Here is a 24,530-nt window from a genome sequence, read left to right on the forward strand (position 1 = left end):
AGTCGTCGAAGGCGGGGGAGAGCCGGTGACGCAGTGAATGGGAAACAGCGCGCTGTGCGGCGCGAGCTCAGTCGGCTTCTGGAAATCTAGGGCTGCGCCTGCGTAAACAGAGTCGTGGATAGTACCGGCTGTAAGGTCCGGGGCAAGACAGAGATGAACGCCGGCAAGGGTAAGTAAATGAATGCTTGGATGTTTCATGCACCTGTTCTGTCCCAGGTAACATTGGTTTCAATTGTTACAGAGGTGCCTGTCTGAAACCGGCTCTTATTCATTTTCCCTGTGTTCTGCATCTATTTTCCCTTAGTGCTGGCCATTCAGGCCCGGAAAAGGAGACCGAAAGGAAAAAAAGAAAAGACTCGTAAAAAGTAAGTGTTCTCTGGGGGAGTAAGGATGGGGTATTGCATTTGTACCCGTGCCTGTACAGGGATATACTTTAGTGTTGCATCTTTTAAAGGAATACACTTCTCCTCTTCCAGCTCTGTCTGCTGAAATGTTGGAAGTTGTACAATAGGTCTGCAAAGTCTGGGGAGGAAAGGGTTGTTTTTCCTTCCCCAGCTCAGTACTTGTATGATTACTTTATGTGTCTTGAGTGTGAGAAACATTTCATATTCAATGTATGTTTAACAACAGCTTTTTGTGTCAGAGCTTCCTCATTATTTGCTCACTATTACCATACTTGTATTGAAACTTTCAAACAGCCACAGCCCCCAAACTTAAAATGATGACTCTTTTGTTGTGTCCCATCAACCTTATGTGACACTGTGCTATTTAACTGCAGCACCGCCGGTCCAAAGGTAAATGTGTGTGTAGATTTAGTGAATAAAGTACTGCATAGTGTAAAATATGAGGATAAGTCTCCAAGGAGCTCCATGACCATATAAAGATCATGGACATCTGAGGTGACTTCTAATAATCGCATATTTTACAACAGAGTGTACTTTATTTATTATTCATAATACACAATGACAGATGTCACATGACAGATATTACATCACTAAGCACGATTTATAAGACTATAATTTACAGGATATTTCTGGCTCTTGTGCATTATAAACATATAATCCTTAATATGCTTAGTGATGTCAATAGTTATAATCGATGCTTAGTGATGTAATTTCTGTCCCATGACTCCTTGAAATGTGTGTGTGTATTGCAAGTTCGTATCTCCCACATAGCATTAGGTACCAAAAAAACATCCTAAATTTGAATGCCAGGGGGTCCACTGGACGTTTTCATGCCCATTGTGCATAGTATTACCAAAGTATCTGGCATTTAGAGATCCCAAAATGAAGTGAGCACAATCCACTTCAGTTACTGAATAATCATCACATTTACTGAATTGTTTGAATGGTAAAAACACAGAAAGTTACTTCGACCCCCAAAACCATATATTTTTGCAAAGTACTCATTCATACAAATCCAAAATGGTTAACCATGTCTTCCTACTCCAAACTACTTAGTTGCAATGCTTTCCCAAAATTGTCGGTTTTGATGAAATAGTGCCTAACTTTTGGCACCCCCAAGTGTAAAATTCTATTCCTTCTCATTTAAAAAAAGCTCTGTTCCGGGTTCATTTATTGAAAATGTATATACAAACCCTACTACTCCTGCTGTCTGTTTTAAACACGCACACCCCTCAATTGAAACAGAAACCAATAAATGTGCAATTTATAATGTTACAGGCAAAAAAGGTTAGAATCACCTGTAAGGCATCCCCCAGTGATTAAAATTCTGTTCGCTAAAAAAATCAGGATATACCTACCAGTGAAGTCTGGATGTCATAGTCTAGGACGGTGCTATAAAGATCCGGCTATACTTTTGAGTAGGCAATCAACTGTTTTTTGGTATTTTAAAATATTTATTAAAAAGTAATTACACTGGTTTTTACCATATTTAATTTTATGAACAAACAATTGGAGTAAAGCCACATGAAGCACGGCGGATACTCCTGTTACGTGTATTTACATATTGAAATTTTCTGAACATACAATATACCCTAAAGGCCACCGTTTCTATTGGCACATTGCTGTACTTTTAATACTACATATTCAGACACACTCTAACCCACTTTTCTTTCTACTATGGGTATATAAGCTTACTGTGTCACTGTGAAACTATTGACCATTTTGGGCTGAGTTTGCTTGGTGCTTTTCAGAGAATTTTTTTCTGAACTAGGCTTCTGAAATTAATTATGTTGGTCCAGCGAGACACATAGGGGCAGATTTATTACAGTTCGAATGGTAAATTTTGTCAAAACTCAGAAATCGTATTTTAAACCACCAACTCAAATGTAAATTTAGAGATTCACCACACCTCGACCATGGAAACCGTTTAATTCAAATATTCGCCACCTAAAACCTGCTGAATTTATGAGCTGAGTACATTCGAATTTATTCAAGTAAAAAAAAAAATTCACATACATTCGAAATTCTACCTAGATTATTGTAGTATGCAATAAGACAGATAATCCTATTTATATTGAATGCCTTGGGTCTGCCAGGCCCCCTAGGTGCTAGCAACCAGGGTTGTAATTCCAGTTGCGGCACTGAGTTGATGCCTCTCGTTCAATTTAAAATATTTATTGATTTTTAAGAAAGAATAATACATATAAGAGATGACCCATTGTGGGGTTTTAACATTACTGTTTTCAAAATCATTTTTGCCCACCGATAAGTTGCGTGATGAGTTTTTAGATTTTATCTGTGATGTTCTGGTGTTGAGTCCACCTAATCCTGATTTCAGTAGTAGTAACTGCTAAAGATGATCAAAGTTGTCTTCATCTCAGGTAGGTTTTATTTATTTCCTGTTATTTATATAGTAATGACACCTTTCTAGGCATTTGACAGAAATCATACATCATAATCTGAAATTATACATCATTTATGATGATGTTTAAATAGCTCAGGTTCGGACTTGCCCAGTGGGAGACCGGGAAAAAACCCGGTAGGCCCGGCCCTAATGGGCCCCCGCCGGGCCAGACCCCTCTGCGAATCTCCTGGGCCTTACTAAAAAGAAAAAATCAATAATCGGCGCCGCACAGCTCACTTTGCGCTGGTGCGCTGTGCAACTCCGGCTGCGCATACACACTGGCGTGCCGCCGCCCGCACATGCGCGCCGGCACGGCTCCGGCTGCGCATGAGCGCCGATCCGTTGGGACAACCGCGCCACCATTATAGTGGGGCCAGGGGGTCTGGATGGGGGCCCTGGACAGAAGTCCTATTTACCCATTTTGGATCCTTCAGAGTGTTTGTTTTTTCTAATGATGAGGGAAATTTTTCGGCAAGTTTTTGCTGCGAAAATGGCCTAAGGATGAAAAATTTTATCTTGAATCAAAAAATTTTTGTTGCCCGTAGACTTCAATGCATTTTGGTTAATTTTTGCTGTTTTGCGAAATGGGTCAGATTTGCCCTTCACTAGTTATTTTCAAAAATGTTTTTGGGTTAACCTACCATTATTGGAATTTGTGGACTTAAAATCTGAAGCATGCTAGTTTTTTGACCTATACAAGTCCAAAATATATTTTTGACCTATACAAGTCCCTTAAAACTATACATATTGGTATTGGCATGTTTGGGATACACGAGTTTCGAAATCTGTTTTTTTTTGTATGTAAAATAAATTATATTACTGATAATATGTTTATATAAGGAAAACATTACCTTTTTCACTTTTTAGACACTTAAAGCCTATATCTTTTTACAAAAGTAGAATTAAACAAAAACTCTCGGATTTTGAAAGCTTATGTTGTCCTGAGAAAAACAGTTTCTAGGTAAACTAACCCCCAAGAAAATGCTCCTAAAATGAAAGAGCACAAAATGTTCAAAAACTGATGTTACATCATAAAAACTGATGTTACATGTATATAGTGTCAGGGCCCGAAGGCTCTGTTGTAGTGTGGACCAAGGAGGAGACAACAACACCAAGTTCGCGGTACAAAAGGATTTATCAGAAGAATAGTCGTAATCAGGCAAATGGTCAATACAGGCGGCAAGGATCAGAATCGATGAAACAGGCAAGAAGTCGGTACACGGTTATCAGAATATCAAGAATCACTCCCAGGAACTATACAAGATAGACCTATAATTGGGCAAAGACAGAAAGGGAACTTGGGAATAAATAGTCCAAAAGTTGGCGCCAAACTTGACGCAGTGACGTCATGACGCCGGCGTCCTCACGTTGGCGTCCTGACGCCGGCGTCCATTCCGTCGCCGGCGATCAATCCTAGGGCGACACGTTTCTGACGCAGTCATACTGCGACCAGGAAGAACCGCATGGTGGAGCAGGAGGTCGCCATCTTGGATGTCCCGTGGGGTAAGTTCACTACTTTCCATTACATATAGATTGTAGGGTTAGTTTACTGCTAAGGACTTTTCTGACCAACAAAACTTAAAAGCTGAACTGTTCGACTTGAACATTTTTGCGTACTATTTAAATTTTGGGGTGTTTATATTCTGACAGCTCGACCAGCAGTCCCGGATTCTTACAGTAATGTCTTCTCTTTGATCTCCTCCACTGAACAGCCAGAAAAAGATACAAGGTTTCTAAATTACTGAGGCTTTTGGCAGAGAGCCAAGAATGGCAGGTGCACTTGCATTTGTAACTATTTAAGATAAGCAAAGATACAATTGTAACTATTTAAAATAGCAGGTCTCTTGGAGCAACTGTGGCTTGCAGCTTAAATGGCAATTCACCTTCATTAGCAAAACTGTTATAACACCTAAAGCCTGAATTCTAAAACCCCCAGGAATGTGTTCAAACTTTCCATAACCTCCCAAATTTTGTAAAAAGAATGTGATATTTAGGGGGTGTGGCCATCAAACGGGCATTGTCCAAAAATGTTCACTGCGCATAGCGCTGCAAATGTTTTTGTTCCTCTTTCTATTTTTCAAATGTTGGGAGGTATGCATTTTTAGTGCGAGATGTATCCCACGGTGTCCATACCTCATTGTATGTATCTAATCAGTCCTCTAATCAGGTGGTTAGGTCATGTATATTTTGAAGGTAGATAAGTCTCTGGCATAACTGTAATAATAATAGTTTCAATGCCAACCAATTGAAACAATGGTGCAGCATGCGTCCAACTATAGGGCAGTGCACCAGCTAAATTTGAAAGCCACAGAAGCACGTTTGATGCTGTAGGAATGGACACGTGTTCGCGAAAAAGAGGGATGAACCATATGGAGAATATTTTGTAGGCCACTTCTTTAAAGGAATTGTACAGTATAAAACTAAAACTGGGTAAATAGCTGTGCAACATAAAACATGTTTCTAATATAGTTAGCCAAATATGTAATGTATAAAAACTGAAGTGACTGGATGTCCAACATAATAGCTTGGTTTCCACTGATTGCAAACTCACTGAACATTTATGTCCCATGTGGCCCCCCCTTGAAGTCATTGACTAACTCAGGTCACTGACTAACTAGGAAGTAGTGTTATGTTCTGTTATGTTGGAAATCCAGTCACTACAGCCTTTATAAATTACATTTTTGGCTTACTAACTTTATAAGAAACATTTTTTATTTTGCATAGCCTATCTATTTACCCAGTTTTTATTTTTACACTGAACTGTTCCTTTAATATTGACAATGGGAGACAGTTTATGAATTTATGGCCACTTGTTGTCCATGTCCTGATGTTGTAGGTCAGCGTCATGTGGGTTCCATTAATTGATTATATAGTAATTAGATATTACCTGCTGTAAACATTGGTTGCTGACATCTCTTTTTTTAGATTATGAACCCTCTATAGTCACCTGCCGTGGCAATTGATAATGGAAGAAATGTGATATGTTACGATTGAAATAACTTGGTGGAGGATAAATGCTCAATTCCTTGCAATAGATGGGGAGAAGTCAATGGAGGATAAGTAGTTTGTGAATGGTAAGAAACCTTTTTGGGACCACATGGAAAACTGTGTATGGGTCAAATCTGCGGCGGAATCAGGGTTCACTAATATTGGCTGGATGTAACCCCGTGACTGGTGTTGAATTGATTTGGGATATGTGTTGTGCCAAAGATCTAATAAACTGTGACATTTGTATATCTAATATAATATTCCCCCTTCCTTAAAGGGCGCGTTGCCCTAAAATATTTCCCCCACCAAGGTAACCGTAGTTTCTTTTTTTTTAAATTGGCTCCTTCAGTGCTAGGACACTCACACCAGGAGGGAACTCCCATTGCGAGTGGTCATGTTGTGCATTGCACCGGCTGACATCACACCAATAATGAGCAAGTTGCAGCATTTGCTCATTTTGCGCATGCATGCGCCCCAACATGGCTGCTCAAACTAATGTATTTCTTCCTGCACATCTTATCCGACCTATATATTCATATATATATATATTCATATATATGTATGTATGTATGTATGTATGTATGTATGTATGTGTATATATATATATATATATATATATATATATATATATATATATATATATATATATATATATATATATATATGTATATGTATGTATGTGTATATGAACATGGCTCTCCCCCTCAGACACTGCTTCACCTGCTGCCCTCTGCTATGAGGCCTTCTCACTTAGTCACACGCCTAGACCGGATGGCCGTCATGGCAGTGGGATGGGATTACTTCCTTCCCCCAAATGTAGGTTTAAAAATCTAACTACACCGACTTCTCTCACCTTCACTTCTTTTGAAGTCCACAGCATACGTTTGTTTTCTCCAATCTCTCTGCGTGTTGCTGTCATATATCGCCCCCCTGGTCTCCACCTTCTTGGATAACTTTGCTGCCTGGCTTCCATACTTTCTCTCCAGTGAGAATCCTGCTCTCATTTTAGGGGACTTCAATATCCCCATTGACAAATCTGCTTCTGCTGCCACCTCTAAACTTCTCTCTAACAGCTTCATTTGGTCTCTCTCAGTGGACCGACTCACCTACCCACATCGAGGGTCATGCTCTTGACCTTATATTCTGCCACTCATGCTGCCCATTCAACTTAATTAACTCTCCCTACCCTCTGTCTGACCATCATCTACTCTCCTTTCAGATACTGCTTTCATCTGCACCTTCACAACCATCTCTCTCTACCCACATGTACAGAAACCTTAATGCCTTTGAACCACAACAATTATCAACAGTATCAGCTCAATCCATATCTCATATTAATACTCTCTCCTGTCCCAATATGGCAGCTTCTCTCTACAATGATGCCCTTTCAACAGCACTTGACTCCCTTGCACCTTCTACCACCCGTCACAGCCGGCCAGCTAAACCCCAACCCTGGCACACTAGTGTAACACGGTACCTCAAAAGATGTAGTAGATCAGCTGAGCGACGGTGGAGAAAGTCACGAACTGATCCTGGCTTCATCCACTTCAAATTCATGCTCTCCTGCTATAACCGTGCTCTATCATTAGTCAAAGAACAATACTTCTCTTCTCTAATATCTACTATGTCCTCCAAACCACAGCAGCTGTTTGCCACATTTAACTCACTCCTATGCCCCCCTCCACCCCCTCCACCTATTAATGTTACCTTGCTCATTTCTTTAATGAAAAAATCGATCTCATTAGGCTGAGCATACCATCCGACAACAATCTTAGACCAACGTGCAGTCCACTCACATCTACTTTGCACTCCTTCACCCCTGCAACTCTAGATGAAGTTAGCAAACTTCTAGCCTGCTCAAAACCCATGGCCTGTTCCCTCGACCCTATACCCTCTCGCCTCCTCCACCCAATCTCTGATACACTCTCTCCTGCACTTACCCACCTATTTAATCTTTCACTCTCTACTGGTACCTTTCCATCATTATACAAACCAGCACTAATCACTCCTATCCTCAAAAAACCTTCTCTTGATCCCAGCTCTCCCACTAACTATCGACCGCTCTCCCTTCTTCCATTCGCATCCAAATTACTAGAAAGGCTTGTTTACAAACGCCTGATCCAGCATCTCACTCACAACTCCCTCCTCGACCCCTTGCAATCTGGCTTCCGCCCATCACACTCGACTGAAACTGCACTCACCAAAGTAACCAATGATCTTCTATTGGCAAAGTCTAAAGGTCACTATTCCATTCTAATCCTTCTAGATCTCTCTGCAGCCTTTGACACAGTTGACCGCACACTCCTCCTTGACATTCTACACTCATCTGGCATTCGGGACACTGCTTTTTCATGGTTTACATATCTGTCTGACCGTTCCTTTAAAGTTTCCTTCTCTAACTCTACTTCTACTACTTTCCCACTCTCTGTTGGAGTTCCTCAAGGCTCTGTTCTTTGCCCCCTGCTGTTCTCGCTCTATACAACTTCACTAGGAAAACTTATTCGGTCATTTGGACTTCAGTATCGCCTTTATGCTGATGACCCCCAACTCCACTTGTCTACTCCTGATCTTTCTAATTCTGTCCTTTCCCAAGTCACAGACTGTCTCTCTGCTGTCTCCTCCTGGATGTCACAGCGCCACCTGAAACTGAACCTTTCTAAAACAGAACTCATTATATTTCCTCCAAGATCTTCCCATGTCCCTCAGATATCACTCACCGTAAACAACACCACCTTTCATTCCACCACACAGGCACGCTGCCTAGGAGTTATCTTAGATTCACATCTGTCTTTTTCACTACACATTGGAACACTTGCAAAATCTTGCCATATTCAACTGCGCAACATTGCTCGAATACGACCATATCTCAGTTCAGAATCAACTAAAACACTGATTCAGTCTCTTATCATCTCCTGCCTTGATTACTGCAACTTACTCCTCACAGGTATGCCAACAAGTCACCTTTCACAACTCCAATCTGTTCTAAACGCAGCCGCTAGACTCATTCATCTAGCTCGCCACTCAACATCAGCTGCTCCCATATGCATGTCCCTTCACTGGCTCCCAATCTCTTCTAGAATCAAATTCAAATTACTTACACTCACATTCAAGGCCCTTAATAATGAAACCCCTTTCTATATTTCATCTCTAATCTCCAAATACACTACTTCACGAAACCTTCGCTCTGCTTCTGATCTTCGCCCCACTTATCCTCTGATAACTTCTGCCCATTCTCGTCTACAAGACTTCTCTCGGGCTTCTGCTTTTCTCTGGAACTCTCTGCCACAAGCTGTCAGACTTTCTCCTTCTTTCCAAACTTTCAAGCGCTCCTTAAAGACCCACCTGTTTAAAGAGGCTTATTCGATGTACCTTAATTAATCATTGCTGTATCAAAAATGACAAAGTGTTTATATAATCCTAATGTCTCAATTGTACCCTAACCTTTAGTTTGTAAACTCTAATCTCTAGGTCCTTCTAACCCTATTGTACTCTGTAATCCTTGTTTGTTATGCACCATTTATTCCCTGTTTGCTATAACTGCAGTAAAGCACTGCGTATCTTGACAGCGCTATATAAATAAATTATGATAATTTACAGTGGCAATCTTCATACACATGCCTCTGGCACAGTGACAAACTGAAAAGCCCCAGGAACACTACCACCTATTAGTGTTCAAGTCTATCGTTTTTACTAATGTTGTCCTCTAGGAACAGAAAAATTAATTGGAAATAATTATGCCTCTGCCATAGCAATACTGGAAGACTGGAAAAGCAAAACTGTTCATAGAACTTTTATTGAAAATGTCACTGATACTTGACTTACAAAGCTTCATACATCATTTTTACAAATACATACGTGTTTATCCTAAGAGTCCCCAATAATATAATAATAATGTCTCATTTAAGTAAGTACTCAAAAGATGGAGCACCAGAGAAGTCCCGTGGGCTGATAGAGGCATGCAATACTTTTAATGATGATGGAATAAACTTCACTTTTTAAACGGACTGCGACTTCTCTGGTGCTCCATCTTTTGATTATAGTATCTGCTAAGTGTAACTGCTGGGATCGCAGTAGATGTGATGCACATGGGAGACAGTTTGAGACCGGTAAGTGCTCCCACAACAGCTTAAACTGGCCATAGACGCACAGATCCTATCATACGAATCCAGGATTCAGATTGTGTGTGGAGAGTGCCGACGTCTTTCGTCCAGCAATCCCGCCGGAGCCCGTTGCACATCGTAATCTGATCGTTTTAGATTCAGATTACCCCCGATATAGCCATGCTTGTTAATGGCATATCGGGGAAAGATCCGCTCGTTTGGCGATCTCTAACTAGATGTCTTCTGTCATGATTGCAACCTGTTTTTTGAAGCTTCTCTAAAACGAGTAAATAGTATACATACATTACACTTAACTTTCTACTGTCCATAAGAATAAGGGTAGCTAAGCTATACGCAAGTCAATTTCTTTGTTAGCTACCATATCATGTTTTTCTGTGGGCCCAATGAATTTGGACTGACCAACTGCAATCTGCTGGTCTGGATTATAATCCTATTAAAACGGACTCCCTAACCTGTCCTACATACACCCAGATTAACAGAGAATAATTAAGAAAAATTAAAAAAGTCCTTTAAAATCACTTTCTCTTGCCAATCTTCCCACAATCTCTCAGCTGCACAAACAAAGTATCCAAAAATGTATATGCAGATCAGCGCCTACGGCAACAGAGAAAGAAACAGAGGGGAGGTGTATTTCCCCTTTAAATTTCCACTGTTATTGGTGACATGCAAAGTTTTTCCAATTTTTCCACCACCGTTTGGCTGGATTGCCTACTATATGGCTCGTAGAGTTTAGCAGGTCTCTCCCTCCTCCTGTCAGCTCCTCATGTTCCCATAGAGAGATATAAAGCCAGGATAGTGTAACGCCATTTATTAAAAAGTATAAAAAAGTTTAAAACAAATTTGCACTCACATTTAGTGTGAAGAATGATGGCACATAGGAAAAGATATTTGCACAGGTTGCACCCTCGATCAAGGGTTCCCTGCAGGCGTGTGTATCCCCCTCGTGGCTCTTCCTGTGTAATGTCACTTACACACCCAGATTGTCAGGAAATAAGGTTGAAATTGTGTCAACTGCCTGACAAAATTTGGGCACTAATGACATCATTGTATGAGCTGAAGCCTGATCTTTCTACCTGAAAAATTCTATAAAATGGAGTCAAATTACTCAATGTATGTGTGTTTTTTTTTTTTTTGTTTTTTTTTTATGTATGTAGAAATAAGCGTAGAAATTGGCTTGTTTCAGCTATGGCAGGAAAGAGAAATGAGCTATAATAATATATAAATAATATAAATAAAATATATATTAAAAATATATCAATAAATAAGCTATATATAAAAAGCTGCTATTCTGTAAAATGATAATGAGTCTGGGGTGAATGGATTGTGGGCAGCACCTGCCACCCACTGTATCTTTGACACCCCCGGAGTTTCACTTAACTCATAACTTGTTCACATAAGAAGTATAAAAAATGTAATGTTTAAAAGTGCTTTTATTGTATTACATTGTTTTGCTATTTTTATTCAAAGTTTTTTTAAGAATGCTATCATTATCAACGTTAAAGTTAATTAAAGAAGTAATTTGCCATCTGAACAAATATTTTTTTTTCACCACAACGGATCTCCGTTTATGTAATCCACCAAACATTTAATACCTACACTGGAATTCATTAAAGGTACAGTAACCTCAAAAATGTTATTTTAATGGAAAGACAATATAATGTACTGGTGCCCTGCACTGGCAAAAATTATGTTTGCTTCAGATGAACAACTATAGTTAATATGAACAAACTGCTGTGTAGCCATGGGGGCAGCGATTGAAGCACAGGACACAGTGGATAACCAATAATCTGAAGAAACCCATTGCTTATCTGTTATCTGCTGCATATCCTGTGCCTTTTCTTATTTTTCAGCTTTGAATGGCTTCCCCATGGCTACACAGCAGCTTGTTTGTGTAAACTATAGTTGGGTTTCTGAAGCAAACATGCCTGTTTTACCAGTGCAGCACAACAGTACATTATATTTTTATTACTTTTGGACACTTTCATTTTTTGGTGTTATTGTTCCTTTACCCCCCTCAAAAGCCATCCAATCAAATTTGCCTTCAGTTCATCCCTAGTTAAATTTGTCATTTAGCTTTATTTCTCTTATATCAACTCACTTTGTACAGTCTTAGAGAAAACTTTCATAATAAAAAGTTTTTCTACTAAAACATGTTGAAGTTGTAACTATTGGTTTGAACATTCATTGGTTACTTTTTTTTGCTTGGGTCTGAGGTAAGTGTTTGAGGCAATTGTTCTCATTTTTTCTGCAATAGTAGTAATCTAAGATCACTTATACTAGCTTCAGCCTCTGTCTCGTTTCCCCAAATGATAGGGTACCTGGACATCTTGGCAGTCAGAGTTGAGTTTAACCAAGAGTTAACTTTCAAAGTGCAAAGTGATCCTTTATTCAATGGCTCCTTCTCTCTTGCAGGCTTACAGACAGAAATAGCTTTTGACCCTCTGGTCCACTGAGCAGAGCTCTGCAGTAATTGAATCACCTACTCATTTCCAATTGACTGCCACTCTGCTTTAGTAGACAGTAGTGTCACATGAACTGTACAGATATAAAACCAGTATATGGAGTGTATTAAGTGCGTTAGATGAGCTTACCGTTATGCAGGGCCGGAACTAGGTGTAGGCAGAGTAGGCACGTGGCTAGGGCGCAAAGCTTGAGGGGCGCTACCTACCCCTAGCCCGGCTGAGTATGTGCTGCTCGTCTCCAGTCCATGTGTCTGTTTGTGCACATTCGCATACGTGGGAGGGGGTGAGCATACCTGAAGTGGTTGACGCAGCCGTTCAGTGCGCATGCGCGCGCTTCCTATGTGAGCGGTCAGTGCACATGCGCGCGCTTCCTATGTGTGCGGTGGAGGGAGCATCACAGCTGGCTGGGTTGCCTGGGGCGCCCGGCCAGCATGGCCCGGCCCTGCCGCTATGGCACGGTGGACCTGGGTGCACATGCCCCAGACCTTCAGCAAAGGGAGCAAACACCAGGAAACATCAAACGTGGCTGGCACAAGCCTGGACCCACAAAGTAGTAAAGCCAGAGACAGATTGAAAAAGGTTTAAAAGCTTACATTTTATTCTCCATAATTAAGAACCAAGCCTGATGCGTTTCTTGTCTACCAGGGACACTTAGTCATATACTAAACATTGAATACTACATACAGGATATTTAAAAGAGAAGAAGCCAATGAGAAACCAGTAGGCGGTGCTACCAGTAGTGTCACATTCCCACTAGGATTAGAATAGCTTTCTTGTTGTAAACCTGCAGAAGAGAAGAAGCCATTTGATTATAGGTACAATAGAGAAAATCAAAATTAAGAACATTTTAAAGTGTCCTGAGTGCAGCATAACCTGCATGGGAAAGTCTTCAGGAGGAATCCTCACCTGCAACCTTATCATAGTCAAAACCTGAGATGTGAAGAACAGCATCTAGACAAGGCATAGAGAGGCCTTTTGGAAGTTCCTTCGACTAATGAAGTAAATATTTTAACTCTTTTTTAATCCAAACAAACCTTTTGGAATTGTAGACAAAGGGGAAAAAAATCTTGCCAACTGATAAACAAGAGGGTGGATCCATTATGCTTTGAGATGTGTGGCAGCCAGTGGCACAGGAAACATTGTGGGGCCGATTCATCAAGGGTCGAATATCGAGGGTTAATTAACCCTCGATATTCGACTAGGAATTGAAATCCTTCGACTTCGAATATCGAAGGATTTAGCGCAAATGCTACGATCGAACGATCGAAGGATTATTCCTTCGATCGAACGATTAAATTCTTCGATCAAAAAAACTTAGGCAAGCCTATGGGGACCTTCCCCATAGGCTAATATTGAGTTCGGTAGCTTTTATCTGCCGAACTAGGGGGTCGAAGTTTTTTTTAAAGAGACAGTACTTCGACTATCGAATGGTCGAATAGTCGAACGATTTTTAGTTCGAATCCTTCGATTCGAAGTCGTAGTCGATGGTCGAAGTAGCCCAAAAAACACTTCGAAATTCGAAATTTTTTTACTTCGAATCCTTCACTCGAGCTTGATGAATCGGCCCCTGTATGTGTAGATTCCACTCAATATCAGAAAATTCTCAATTCCAATGTGAATCTGTCAAGAAGCTAGAGGTGAAAAAAGGGATAGATCACAAGCAAAGAGTTGCACAATCACACTAAAGCTAATGCCAGAGAAATCCAGGTATTATGCTGAAATCACCTACATGGGAGAGGGATGGTAGATCTGCTCTACTTCCATAGACATTCAGTAAGCCAATAGGGGGAGTCCTTTCTAAATTCATGTTGCTTTATTTCTGTATGTTGGGCTTGCTTTGCACAGAGGCAGGACTTCTCTACCCTCTCTTCCCTTATTGTGTTTTTGTGCCAAAGCCACTGAAGGGCTTCCATATACAAGTGTTCTGTCTGTTCAGTAGTTTGAACTGTGGGATTTCTTGCCGTGACTGGGAAGGTTTCTTCCCATATACTGTAGGATGGGGCTGGGGTTCTCCCCTCCACTTCAGTTTACAGGCTTGTTGACTTCTTGTGCTCCTGAGTGGTATAGGGCTCAGGATCTTCAGGAGCAGGGTAGTACCTCTCACCTGTTGCACTAGTCACATGCCTCTTCTGCCTATCCCAAGCTCTGACCCTGTAACCCCCCAAACCTGGCTGAACCCACTTAGGTGTTTGCTTGCATGTAGTAGATTCCACCCCAACTCCACTGAATTAGGCATGTAAATCAAATCATAATAAATATAGGGTTGGTCCCTTGCCACAGAAAAGATTCATATTGGGTGACTGCACAGAAAACAGCGCTGTGGTCTAAATCATTTACAGATTAGCCATCAATGATGTAAAGGTAGCATGCGTTGAATACATGGGTTGCGATAGTAATTATAATACTTTAGATTTCATCATATAAATGGTTTGACATTTTGACAACCTTGTGTTACAGTAAAAATATGCCACTAAGATTCCGTGGCCCCAGAGAGAAAAGCAACGTTCTATATGTGGATACTAAGTAAGCTCCCAACGATAGTGTGTGATATTTTGTCAAGATGTATAAAATGTCTAACCTGTATAATGGGTGTTGCTGTTCTTCGGCTCAGACCATTACATTGTCAAGAAAGGGTGGCGGCAGCTGGTTCTCAATGCTATCGTGTTTAGAATGTAGTACTCCATAGAACCTGTAGTGGTTATTCTTTTTCCCGAAAAGAAGAATCGTCCTTTTTATGAGGCCAAATGCACAAGCTGCGTTATCTAGGTTTTATACATAGCGCCGGTGACAAAGCTAGTTCATTTAAAAAAAAAAACCAGCTGCCGCTCATTCTTTACCGATGCTCCCCCGCGCTAGATAGAAATGGTACGGCCTGCTTTCATAAACAGTCATGTGTACATTTCAGTCAGGCCTTATGCCTCTGGAGCTTTCTGTTTTCGGAACGGAACCTGTGAAACGCCGTTTATTTTTTTTATCATCTTTCACAAATCTGTCGGCTTCATGTCCTGCAAAGTTCAAACGCTGTAACCCGTGATCAAATAACGTTACAATTTCTGGGCACACACAGGAACGACCAGACCTGGGCGAGAACATTTTTTTTTTTACATTTTTTTCCAGAAACCAAGCAGACGATTGAGTTGCTGATGTCAGTTAACTCTGAGAAGTCGTCGTCTTCAGAAAGGTACAACTACATCTCTTGCATGAACAATGAGTAGTGCAGCAGCGCTAATACTGAAATACTCATCTGATAATGACACTGTGCCAGCATGAACATTCCCAGGCAGCAGCCTTACAGCTTCTGTACAAACACCAAGCATCCATACACACCTTTAGGCTGGAAGGGGTTGCCGGGAATTATAGTGCAGCAGCTACTTGGGACCAGTATGACATCCTTATCTATAAGATGAAGCAATTTATTTAAATTCATTCATGGTTATTCATTTTTTATTCCAATTTATTTTATATGCATTTCATTTTTTTTTCAGACTAAAGCATCTGTGTGCAGAAATTATACATATTCAGCAATAAGGATTTTAAAACATGCTCATATAAAATGTAAGACTCTTGTTAGGAAGGGAGTGCCCTTACAAAATAACATTGGATTTGCTAACCTATATAGATTAGTCATGTTATTGCCTAAATGCACTTCTACAAGCCTGTGCAAATGCATGCAGGAAATGCTGGTAAATATATGATCTGTTAGTGTGCCATTCTTTGGTCTCTAACCATAATTACTACATGCTCTGATCTTCAGTTATGCCTTATAAAGCACCTTATAGCCTTTAATTCTTAAATTGAAATAATAAATATATTTTTTCAGTGGAAACTTGTAGTATCAGTTGCATATAGAAAAATAAGAGATACCAATGGATACCTTTGACTCCATATTACTCTGTGTATTGCTTGACATGTCTATGTCTATACACACACCTTTCATTATTTATATGTGTGTGTGTGTGTGTGTGTGTGTGTATGTATGTGTGTATGTATATATATATATATATATATATATCTATATATATATATATGTGTGTGTATATATATATATATATATATATATATATATATATATATATATATATATATATATATATATATATATGTATGTGTATATATATATATATATATATATATATATATATATATATATATATATATATATATATATATATGTATGTATGTGTATGTGTGTATATATATATATATATATGTATGTATGTGTATGTGTGTATATATATATATATATATATATATATATATATATATATATATATATATATATATATATATATATATATATGTGTGTATATATGTGTGTATATATATATGTGTGCATTTATACACACACACACACACACACTAGAGTGCCTCTGTGGTTTTGTAATGATATACTAGGTTTCTGAGATGGCTTGTCAATGTGCCTATGCTGGAACCATACAACACCCCCAAATTAGTACTTCCAAAAATGTTGAAATGTAATGCAAATACAGTCCACAAAGACTTTTCAGTTGGAATAGTTGTTAAAAAGTGTTAATCTTGCTTATGTATAAGTCCTTCATGGGAAATACCATCTTTAGAATTAACAGCCTCATTTTGGTGTCTTTTGTAGGGTTTTTTTTGCCCAGCAGGTCAGTCCATCTTCACAGCTGCTTTTAACCATCTACTGTTGCTAGTACCTCATTTTTAGACTCTTGATGTCGATTAGGGCTTCCAGTTAGTATTCATCTGATTGTCTCTCTGGCAGTTGAATGTGAGCCACAAACAAACAGTAGATATTATCAAGGTTTTGGTGGGGAAGAAGCTCAGCAATTTTGATGATCCCTATTATACTAGCTGAGGAATCGGCATTGCCCAGGTGGTTGTCTTTAATATTAGAATATGTTTTTAAAAACTCTTTTTATTGCAAAGGTTATTTTACTGTAAAGCAAGTATTCAAATTAGAGACAAAGATAAACAAATTATTATTACCAGGACCAACTCTTGAACATGCCATGAAAGGTTGAAGGTGGAGAAGAGCAAGTAAGGAATATCTGGTTTAATGCTTTTAACAATAAGAGACTGACAGCAGTCACTTATAAGTAAACCACCTGATACAGGTTAAATACTGAATAAACAATATAATTATGCAAATGGTACGCAGTATCACAAGTGACAGGCTTCTTTGGTGAAGCCAAGTTAAGAAAAGATCACCCATACCAGAAGGACAGAGATACCTCAGTGCTCCATGGTTCCTAAGCTCCTCCCTTCTAACACATTTTGTGTCATTGAATGGTTCATCAAAGAAATAAAGCTGATGAAGTGTCCAGTGTCGCGAAATGCATTAGGAGGGAGGAGCTCAGGGACTGTGAAGCACTGAGGTATTGTGCTATCCATTTTGGTATACTTGATTTTTTAAAAAAAATTTGGATACATATGTGATTTGTTTTGTGCACCAGATAAGCCTTTAATATGTGAAAATGCCTACCATCACAAAGGCAAGATGCTCTGATAAATGTACAATGGGTTTCTGTGGAGTACACCATTAAAACTGTAGTACATGTTTTGTGCCTGCCCAAAATGCCATGCTGAGTAGTTATCCAACACTCTGGAATGTCACAGTGACATTGGTCAGACCAGTAGTCAGCATGTATCAAGTATTGCCATGCTAATTGATCACATAATCAAGCTCATCACCATTGAACCACCTAGCTATGTCATTTTTACTTTGTTACAAAGCACTGCTGAACACACACGTTTGTTGAATTTGGTCTTACCATATGGAATGCTGAAATCTGATTAATAAATACTGTAGAGCCCCCATTGTACAATTTTTAGGGGACCAGAAAAAAGTGTAAACATCAGGTATGTAAAATTGAGGTTTCACTGTATATTAGTTTGCTGTTGTAGGCGGGGGGCAATTTTTTTTCTTCTTTTTCTTTTAATCAAATAGTCATTGATCTCCTCCAGGATGAGAGAATAGTGCCTATAATGTTTAGTTGCATTCGGTGTCCAAATGAATGATTTGGTAGTAACCTGAAATAAACAATTCATACTTGGACCTGAACAGAGCGCAAAACTGCTCCATTTCCACTCTATTTTTTATTGCAAATTAGTGCAGCAGGGTTTGTGATTGCCATGTTGCACCACTTACACCCATATGTAATATAAGGTACTACGTTTGCCCAGAAGCACCAACCCATAGCATGCAATAAGATGTTTGATTTTAAACAGTTGCCCAGGAACTGCTTCCTGCAAATTGGTTGCTTTTGGTTACTGCATCTGGGCAAATTTAGTACCTTTTATTACATAACCCCTATAATCCTATCTTGTATGTGATCTCGGACACAAAACGCGCATGTTCAGTGTTGGAGATCACTTTAGAGATCAAGCTAGTCCTGCCCTTCATACCACAGAAGTTGGACAACACTGAACTAAACAGATGAAGAAGGGGCAGCCTTAGGAAAGGGGACGTAGGTTCTCACTGGTACAGCAAGTGGGAGATCTGTGCTGCAGTTTTGTGCTTGTGTGCTGGAAAAGAGGTTTGAATGATAAGAGTTAAGTGTGATTTATTGGGTTAAAGTGGGTTATTCTAAAGATTTTTTTTTTTTTTTAAAACAAAGGTTTACCTATTCATTAATAAAATGCAAAATAGCTGAAAAACCATAAAAAATGAATACCAATTGCAAATTTTTTAAAGGGGTTGTTTACCTTCCAAAAACTTTTTTAATTGAGTTGTTTTCAGATTGTTCACCAGAAATAAAGACTTTTTCCAATTGCTTTCCATTGTTTATTTTTTACCATTTTTCCAAAATCTCCTTTTTAATTTTAAAGTTACTGTATCTGGTGTTTTTGAGTCAGGCACCTCAGTAATATCAGGTGCAGAGTCTGAACTGTTACAGTGTTGCAACATTTAGTTGATACATTTCTCAGCAGCATCTCAGGTGTAATAGCAACTGTTGTATCAATTCTAACAGATGCCTGTAATGAAACTCAGGCATTCTGCTCAGCAGCGACATAGTAAGAAATGTATCAACTAAATGTTTCAATTTATAAAAGTTTAGAGGGTCGGGGAACCCTCCCTTGCCAGAGCTGCTTTAGAAAGGTGACAAATAAGACTTGCACTTCAATATTAGAAAAATGGTCACACAGAAAATAGAAAGTAATTGGAAAAAGTCTTTATTTCTGGTTAACAATCTGAAACTAACTGAACTGAAAAAAGTGTTGGAAGGTGAACAACCCCTTTAAGGTGGCCATACATGTTACAATTACGATTTTTTCAGGACAGATCATTAATTTCAATACACATGTGTAGAGCTGAATTGTCAAATATACAGGTAGAAACAAAAGAATTTCTGATGATAGTCACCCTTTGACAATGTTTAAGCGCCTTTCCTTATTAGCTGATCGATGAGGCGACCTATATCAAAGTCTTTTGCCTATATCAGTCGCCTAGTCTCCCACCATACATGCACTGAATATCATACTTCACAAAAATCTACACATGAATACACATGCATTTAAACATTTCCCTTAAGATTTAGATTTTCATTTGCAACCTTTTATTTTTTTTGTTATATACCACATTTAAGGCTCAAAGGTCGATTATTTTTTATGAAAATAAAAGAATAATAGACCAAACACATTTTCAAGGTAAGCCATATTTATTTATTTTAAGCTGGTCTGAATGGCATCTTGGAGTCAGGAAGGAATTTTTTTCACCCTCTTCGACAATTTGGAGAGGCTTCAAATGAGGTATTTTGCTTTCCTCTGGAACAACTAGTGGTTAGGCAGGTTTTATATTGTTTTAACTAGGACAAAACAATAAATATGTTTGTTAAATCAACACGTGGAAAAATTCTGAATGTGTTTTGTGTGAATGTAGATAGTGTGCTACGTCACCTATCTTTGTTGGAAATACATTATTTCTTTTGTGTAATGGGTATTTTTCTGGGCGTTTATAGTATTTAAAGGGATTCTGTGATGGAAAAACATATTTTTTTCAAAATGCACGATTTAATAGTGCTACTCCAGCAGAATTCTGCACTGAAATCCATTTCTCAAAAGAGCAAACAGATTTTTTTATATTCAATTTTGAAATCTGACATGGGGCTAGACATTTTGTCAATTTCCCAGCTGCCCCTGGTCATGTGACTTGTGCCTGCACTTTAGGAGAGAAATGCTTTCTGGCAGGCTGCTGTTTTTCCTTCTCAATGTAACTGAATGTGTCTCAGTGAGACATGGGTTTTTACTATTGAGTGTTGTTCTTAGATCTACCAGGCAGCTGTTATCTTGTGTTAGGGAGCTGTTATCTGGTTACCTTCCCATTGTTCTTTTGTTTGGCTGCTGGGGGGGGGAAAGGGAGGGGGTGATATCACTCCAACTTGCAGTATAGCAGTAAAGAGTGATTGAAGTTTAGCAGAGCACAAGTCACATTACTTGGGGCAGCTGGGAAATTGACAATATGTCTAGCCCCATGTCAGATTTCAAAATTGAATATAAAAAAATCTGTTTGCTCTTTTGAGAAATTGATTTCAGTGCAGAATTCTGCTGGAGCAGCACTATTAACTGATTCATTTTTCCCATGACAGTATCCCTTTAAGTAACAGAAATGCAGGCCCTGTCTTATCCATATAGCTATGTTTTATTTCTAATGAAACATGAGTACATCCCAACAGTATTATCATCTTATTTTGTTTTATTGTGCAGTATAACTTAAAATATATTGTTATAATTCATTCTAACAAAACTTGTATTCACTGGTACCTTGTTTATATTTATAAACGCTAATATTTCTAGCAAGAATTAAATGACCAAAGCCGAAATAATTTTTTCTCAATCAAACAAATATAACAGCAATGTTTTCTGAAAGAAAGTAATTTTTGCCTCAAAGAAAACTAACCCCATCAGTTTTGTTTATTGAAATTGTTGTAAACCCAATTACAAATATATTTGTAAATGTATCTCTGCTTTAGTGTTCTCTGCTTTCTGGTTCTGACTACAGGTGCCATTGAACCCAATATTTCACAAATTGATATATATCTCTCTTAGTGAGGTTATATATCTAGCTTCATATAATATATAATTTTGAATGTTTCATATTGGTTAATTTGAAGATAGTTGGTACATTTTTGCATCTTATTACAGTTCTGAATTGTGAAATCTATCTTGAAAACATTAACAAATTGTTCTTTTATCCCTCTATAATCTTTTTACATCTGCAAATTTAGATGTTAGGCACTTATGAATGAGTTATATGAAACCGTATCGGTGCCTTTTAAAGAATTTTCAGTTTGTTGTAGTTTATAGAGAAAGAAGCAAGAGTTAATTATTGAAACAAGGTGAATTTCATAGCTTTTGTAGAAAATGGTTAGGTAGTTTAATTAAGAAAAGTGTAGCTAATGAGCAAAGTGTGGCTAGAGAAATATTCCCTGAAAATGAAGAAATAGGTGGCAGTTCTTATAGAGGCAAAGTGTTAGCGTTAAGGTTATTAGTCACTTGTATAAACTGTGCAAATGGCAACTTTCCAAAAATAATTTTTATAATTTTTGGTTTTAGGCCAGAGGCTCAACAGAAAGTCCCTTCAGTTCCTCCACCCCCTCCACCACCTCCTCCACTTCCAGAGCCATCTCCACCTGAGGCAGAGGAGGAGATTCTGGGATCTGACGATGAGGAACAAGAAGACCCTGCTGATTACTGTAAAGGTTTGTAAAAATTTCCTGAGCATGCTTTAGTCCTGGTAAGCTAGAGCCTTAAAGGAACCGTAATGCCAAAAAATGAAAGCTTTTTAAAAGGCACAGTTTTCATAATAGATAAGCTCTGTTGTCTGTCCAATGGTGTTTTATCTGTTTTGTGCTATGTAAACTGTGCCTTTTCTCCTTTTTTCATCTTCATTGGCTGCCCCCATGGCTACACAGCAGCTTGTTTATACTATGTAGTATAAACTATAGTAGTCTTTCTGAAGCAAACATTTTTCATTACTTTAATACACTTTTTGGTGTTACTGTTCCTTTAAATGTGGCAAACGTCTAGCTCACATGCAGTATTTCTAGAAAGTAAATCTATAAAGGTTATTATGCAATTTTAAAAATTAAGTGCTGAAGAAATTCAGCAGGATTGTGCAGGGCATTTGTATTATTCATTTTGATGCATGAAGTTGTGCAATTCAAAATTTTGTGGTTGAATATAGCCTCCTTCAGGCTGGTTTAGGTTCTAAATGTAGATTAGCGTGCCACTTTTATCATGCTCTGCTTTCTTATGATGTGGTTCTCCTACCATTTTCCCTAGTATGTAAAAGGCAAATACAATCGTTTTCAGAGGTGCAGAGTAATAATGCCCACATTCAGGTTGTGGGAAACAATACTATTTTTGGACGGAAATGCCTCTGGTGAGCTACGGTGCCCACAGTAGGATGATGTGGGTGGCCATGTTGGTGCACACACACAGGGCCGCCATCAGGGGGGGACAGGGGGGACAAGCGTACCGGGCCCGGGCATGAAGGGGGGCCCGGCAGCGCTGCATTTTTTGAAGATCCGGGCCCCCCTTACGAGCGCCCGAGCCGTACGTCTTGCCTCTTGCGTGCCGAATGCGGAAGTGCCGAAAAGCCGAAGCCGATGCGCCGAAAAGACCCGAAGTCACGGAAAAAGCCGAAGTCACGAAGCGCCGAAAAGACCCGAAGTCACGGAAAAAGCCGAAGTCACGAAGCGCCGAAAAGACCCGAAGTCACGAAAACAGCCGAAGCCGAAGTCCTGAAGCAGCGCAAAGACCCGAAGTCACGAAAACAGCCGAAATTGAAGTCCTGAAGCGGTGAAAAGACCCGAAGTCACGAAAGGAGGCGAAGTTGAAGTACTGAAGCCATGAGTTCAATCCTACTGAACAACAGTTTGTGTTTTTTTTTTTTTTTTAATCCCCTGGCCACCAATGTATTATTTTAATATTCTATAGGCCCCTGCCACCAATCTTTTTTTTAAAACTTTTTTTTTGGGGCCCCAATTTTTTTTTTAACTCGTAAGAGGCCCCTTGCCACCATTGTTTTTTTAAAAAAAAAAAAAAAAATTAATTTTCTTTTTGGTGGCCCCAAATTTTTTTAACTTGTAAGGGGGCCCCTGCCACCAGTTTTTTTTCAAAAAAAATTTTTTTTTTTTCAAATTTTTTTTTGGGGCCCCAATTTGTTTTTAACTTGTAAGGGGGCCCCTGCCACCAGTTTTTTTTATTTTCAAAATAAAATTTTTTTTTCAAATTTTTTTTGGGGCCCCAATTTATTTTTAACTTATAAGGGGGCCCCTGCCACAAATGTTTGTTTATTTTTTAGGTTTTTTTTACATTTAAAAATTTTTTTTTTTTTGGGGCCCCAATTTTTTATAAGGGGGCCCTGACCATCAATAGCTTTTTACAACTTGTGGGGGGGGTTACTTTTTTAACGCTGATGTCTGTGTGGTCTTTTAACTGCGATGTGGAGTGGGCGGGATATGGGGTGGAGCTTGGTCGTCAGTGTGGGCGGGGCCCAGGGGGCCCCAAAAATTTTGTTGTACGGGGCCCCGTGATTTCTAATGGCGGCCCTGCACACACATGTGCTTAAACAGCAAGCTGGGGCACTCTTTCATTATTAACACAAGGAGTAGTGCTCACCAGATGTATTTTCATGCAAAAATAATACAGGCATAATACAGTTTTTTTAAACTATGATAGGTGCCTTTCAAATATTCTGTTCTACAATTGCTTTTATCCATGCAGCCTTAGATGAACACTGGTTTATCACACAAGTTCAGTATTACATAGTAAATGCAATTATCAGTATGTATGTTTCATATGAACACCTTCTTAAGATATTAGAATTGTTCTTTGTTCTTTTAGCAGTTAGTGGTTTATGCAGTAAAAGTATCACTCTCACCAACTTCATAATTAGAAGGCACTTAAGTCAGACATAGGCCTCCAGTGGGTTTTTAAGTGCTCTGCTGCTCAAGCCATATACACTCAGCTGCTGCCAAAGAGGGATTTCCAGTAAGAATTAAGGGAAATATAGTTTTTCCTGCTTCTATATGCACCTTGAGTGAGGAAGGGCTGTAAGAGTTACAGTTAGGGTGAAGAAATTGCTGATGGTTTTTACTTTTTGCTGACACCTACATTTAAAGTTTATCATTTCTTTTAGGCCCTCTCATTAATCCTGAAAATCCTT

At 39.0% G+C, this 24,530-nt stretch overlaps 1 protein-coding gene across 7 annotated transcripts in view; it reads left to right on the top strand.

The window, feature by feature from the left end:
* The first annotated feature begins 26 nt into the window (after positions 1 to 26).
* Positions 27 to 24,530, top strand: part of LOC108711189 (SRSF protein kinase 2) — a 58,827-nt gene continuing 34,323 nt past the window's right edge. For 4 of the 7 annotated variants that reach the window (XM_018252657.2, XM_018252660.2, XM_018252661.2 and 1 more), the window contains exons 1-3: positions 27 to 169; positions 305 to 365; positions 21,914 to 22,059. In XM_018252657.2, coding sequence (XP_018108146.1) covers positions 154 to 169; positions 305 to 365; positions 21,914 to 22,059 — 223 coding nt within the window. In that variant the 5' untranslated portion in view covers positions 27 to 153. Of the gene's footprint in view, positions 170 to 304; positions 366 to 15,299; positions 15,561 to 21,913; positions 22,060 to 24,530 lie in introns of those variants that run through there. The other 3 variants (XM_018252659.2, XM_018252662.2, XM_018252665.2) reach the window with 3 other exon arrangements.

The sequence above is a fragment of the Xenopus laevis genome, chromosome 3L, assembly GCF_017654675.1.
Source record: "Xenopus laevis strain J_2021 chromosome 3L, Xenopus_laevis_v10.1, whole genome shotgun sequence".
In the NCBI taxonomy this organism is placed as follows: domain Eukaryota; kingdom Metazoa; phylum Chordata; class Amphibia; order Anura; family Pipidae; genus Xenopus; species Xenopus laevis.